Source organism: Mercurialis annua, linkage group LG3 (genome assembly GCF_937616625.2).
Source record: "Mercurialis annua linkage group LG3, ddMerAnnu1.2, whole genome shotgun sequence".
Taxonomy (NCBI): domain Eukaryota; kingdom Viridiplantae; phylum Streptophyta; class Magnoliopsida; order Malpighiales; family Euphorbiaceae; genus Mercurialis; species Mercurialis annua.
In genome coordinates, this window is record NC_065572.1 from 56,739,810 (window position 1) to 56,743,270 (window position 3,461).

A 3,461-nucleotide genomic window follows, 5' to 3' on the forward strand; every position below is an offset into this window, starting at 1 on the left:
AGTTATCTAAAGAGATAATCAACCGGTAAGCAAGAAAAGCCAACGAAGGAACTCTATTGTGAACAACAATCCAAGTGAAAAACTTAACTCGAGGGGGAGCTAGAGAATTCCACACATGAAGGAAAATGCATTGAAAGCTTCAAATCTCCCAAACTCAACCCCACCCTACTAATTCTCTGAAATTTAATTTCTTGCAGCTTCTCCATGCAAGACAGGCCTGTCAACACTGCCATGCACATAAGAAGCTGTCCCATCTGCTACCACGCCAGCCATTACTCTCCCATCAGCAGATATCCTGTGCAACGACAACACTAAAGAAATAGCTCATCTGCCACCCACTACCTCAACTGCAGCAACACCTGTCTTACCTGAGATGGCGACCTCCTCCATATCCGTTGCAGATGCATGGTGCTAAACACTAGAAACCGACGCATGCCCCAACTGCTGACTAGAAAATGACCCATTATTTTCCCTTGGAACTATTTGCTGCTAAACCGAAAAGCTCTCCAAATTATTTTTATTCAAAACTGACCCCGCTGGTAACAATTTGCAAAAAGAAGCGGATGAATAAACACCGAATTTATCTTTCAATAAAACAACATCCGGCCTATCCAATTGAGGAATTAGAACTCTAAACGCAACTTTTAAATCCGTAAACAACAACAATTCGCCACTTCTCAATCTCCGTCTCCATTGCCATCCTTCTGTCCAAACGACATCAATAGATACTCGTTTTTGATTAGAAAGATGAAAAAGGCTAGGGAGTAAATCTGCAGCCAAACCAACGCCCATCCAATTATCAGAACAAAGAGAAATAGAGTTACCAATTCCCACCTTGAAATTCAGATTTGTCACAAAAGTACTCCAAGCATATTTATCTAGACAATACGACCTTTTAATACCCTTCTAAATAAACGACATTTTACCAACCTCACCATTCAACAAAAAATCCCAATCGGCCACCTTAGAACAATTAGAGACATCTTTAAACGACAAAGAATTACCAGTCATTGTTCTAAGCTTCCAAATCCACTTAAGTAACAAACTTTGATTTCTAACCTGAAATTTAGAAATACCTAATTCGCCACTTATGAAATCCTGGAAAATCACCCTCCAAGAAACTTTACTGAGGACACGAGAACTAATATCTTATTTTCAGAGAAAGCGCATCATATATGACTCAAGAAGAGTCTGAATTGATCTCGGCAATACTGAAAATTGACATAAAATAGACCAGAACGCTTGACAGGACAGATTTAATAAGAATTAATCTTCCTGCAGGAGAAAGAAGCGATCTTTTCCATAAATCCAATTTGGATTTGAAACGTTTCACCATATAATCCCAAGAACCGACTAAGAGCCTTGTATTAGATAAAGGAAGACTCAAGTATTTAATCGGAAAAGATTCAACTCGGCAACCTACTACATGCGCAGCTGACAAAATATCAAGTTCACTTACATTGATTCCTATAATGGAGCTCTTATGGAAATTAATCGTAAGCCCGGACATCAACTCAAAGCATCTAAGAATACGAGTCATATTTTGAAGCCGCAAAATGTCATAAGGAATATATAAAATGGTGTCATCCGCAAACTGAAGCAACAAGATAGGATCATGGTTCTCAGAATAGGAGAACCGACGAGTAAAACCCAATTCCATAGAACGATAAAAAGACTCCTTAACCCCTCAACTGCAATAATAAAAAGGTAAGGAGAAATCGGGTCTCCTTGCCTCACCCCTCTATGAAGACTAATAGGATCCGCTGAGCTGCCATTAACTAGAATTACCAAAGTAGCAGAGGAAAAGCAACATGATATCCAATCCAACCATTTCATAGGAAACTTCATACGACTCATAACCGCAATCAAGTAGTCTCACTCACTGTCAAAAGCCTTTTGAAATTCAAGCTTCAGATCAAGAAGTTTCTCCTTTCTCAGTGACGCTAAGTGGACAAACTCATTAGTGATCATAGAACACTCTTGGATACTTCTACCTTTCAAGAAATCATGTTGATTCTCCGACCTTACATTTGGGAGAAGCGATGCTAATCTTCTTGAAAGTGTTATCGAGAGCAGTTTAAAGAACCCATTATCTAGACTGATCATCCGATAATCTTTAATATTAGAAGATCCTGCAACTTTAGGAACCAACACCATAAATGAAGTATTAATAACCGTGGGAGGGATATTAAAACTAAAAAAATCAGCAAAAAACTCCACAAAAGCATCCTTCATAAACGACCACGCTTTCTTATAGAAGTAGAACCCAGTGCTTTCTTTTATCCACAAGAACAAATGGCGTCAAAAATTTCTTTCTCCAGAAAAGGCCGAACCAGGAAAGAAGCTCCCTCCACTGGACGCCCAAAACTCAACCGCAAAATTTCAAAATGGCAACTATCTCCTCTTTTGTGCAACTTTGCATAGAACTCTCTGACATGAAATCTGATGTCTTTGGGTTTAGAGAAGGTGGAATCATCCACTGGAATCGAAGAAATATGTTTATTCCCGTAGTGGATGGATGCCATACTGTGGAAACATTTAGTGTTCTTATCTCCTGCAACACTCCATTTAATTCTAGATTTCTGAACCCAATGAGATTCTAATATCTTCTCTACTTTACATGACTCTAATTTGAGCTTTGAAAACTCATGTTCCTCAGCAATCGAAGTCAAGCCCGAATCTCCTACAATCTACTTGACTGAAATTTCATCCGTAAGAGTTCTAATTTTTTTGTTTGGTCACCGAACACATCAAAGTTCCATCCCTTAATACAATGCCTAAATTCTTTTAATCTCTGGATGATATTAGAGGAATGCGAACAAATCTCAACCCAGCTCTCTTTCACGAAATCCTCAAAAATCATCATGATCCCACCACGCATCATTGGATCTGAACGGCTTAGGACTCCAATCTATTTTGTTTACCGAACAGAAACAGATTGGGACATGGTGAGACTGGCCTCTAAGGAATGCAGATAAAGACATTCTCGGCCATAATGAACTAGCCAAAGCAGAGATCAAACATCTATGTATCCGGGATCTAGAATGAGAGTTTTGCGAGGTAAAACTCCTCCCCTACTGCGGTAGATCAAGTAACTCAGCATTGTTGACAAAATCACAACAAGCAACCATCGAAGGGGTAAACCCCGAGCCATGCATCTTGTCATCTGGAGAAAGTGTTTCATTGAAGTCTCCACTTATGAAGATAGTACCAGTAAAACATAAAAACACGCTAATATCCCTCCAAAAAACCAGTCTTTCCGAAGCCACGTTGTTAGCATAAATTAAAATGTGTCTACAAGGAATAGAGTCAAACATAACATCTAGAACACTACATCTATGACCTGTAAAAGTAAAAATATTTTGCAACAAGATAGAATTCCAAATAAGCAAAATACCAACCGAAGTAGCAATGGAAGGAATAAACTCAAACTTGTAATCTAAGTTTGGCCAAAGCTTTCT

General features: G+C 38.8%; 1 protein-coding gene across 1 annotated transcript; it reads right to left on the reverse strand.

The window, feature by feature from the left end:
* Positions 1 to 489: 489 nt before the first annotated feature.
* Positions 490 to 2,881, reverse strand: LOC126672701 (uncharacterized). The gene is made up of 7 exons (XM_050366658.1): positions 2,743 to 2,881; positions 2,334 to 2,683; positions 1,884 to 2,229; positions 1,642 to 1,778; positions 1,334 to 1,594; positions 931 to 1,098; positions 490 to 834 (listed from the first exon to the last, which is right to left on the reverse strand). Exons 1-7 carry the CDS (start codon positions 2,879 to 2,881, stop codon positions 490 to 492), a joined length of 1,746 nt encoding a protein of 581 aa, XP_050222615.1.
* Between the last annotated feature and the right edge of the window lie 580 nt (positions 2,882 to 3,461).

Coding starts and splice junctions, on each gene's coding strand:
- LOC126672701 (XM_050366658.1), bottom strand. CDS start 2,881: ATGCGTGGTGGGATCATGATGATTTTTGAGGATTTCGTGAAAGAGAGC. Junction 2,684..2,742: donor ATGGAACTTTGATGTGTTCG/GTGACCAAACAA, acceptor AGTAGATTGTAG/GAGATTCGGGCTTGACTTCG. Junction 835..930: donor ATTTTTTGTTGAATGGTGAG/GTTGGTAAAATG, acceptor CTGAATTTCAAG/GTGGGAATTGGTAACTCTAT.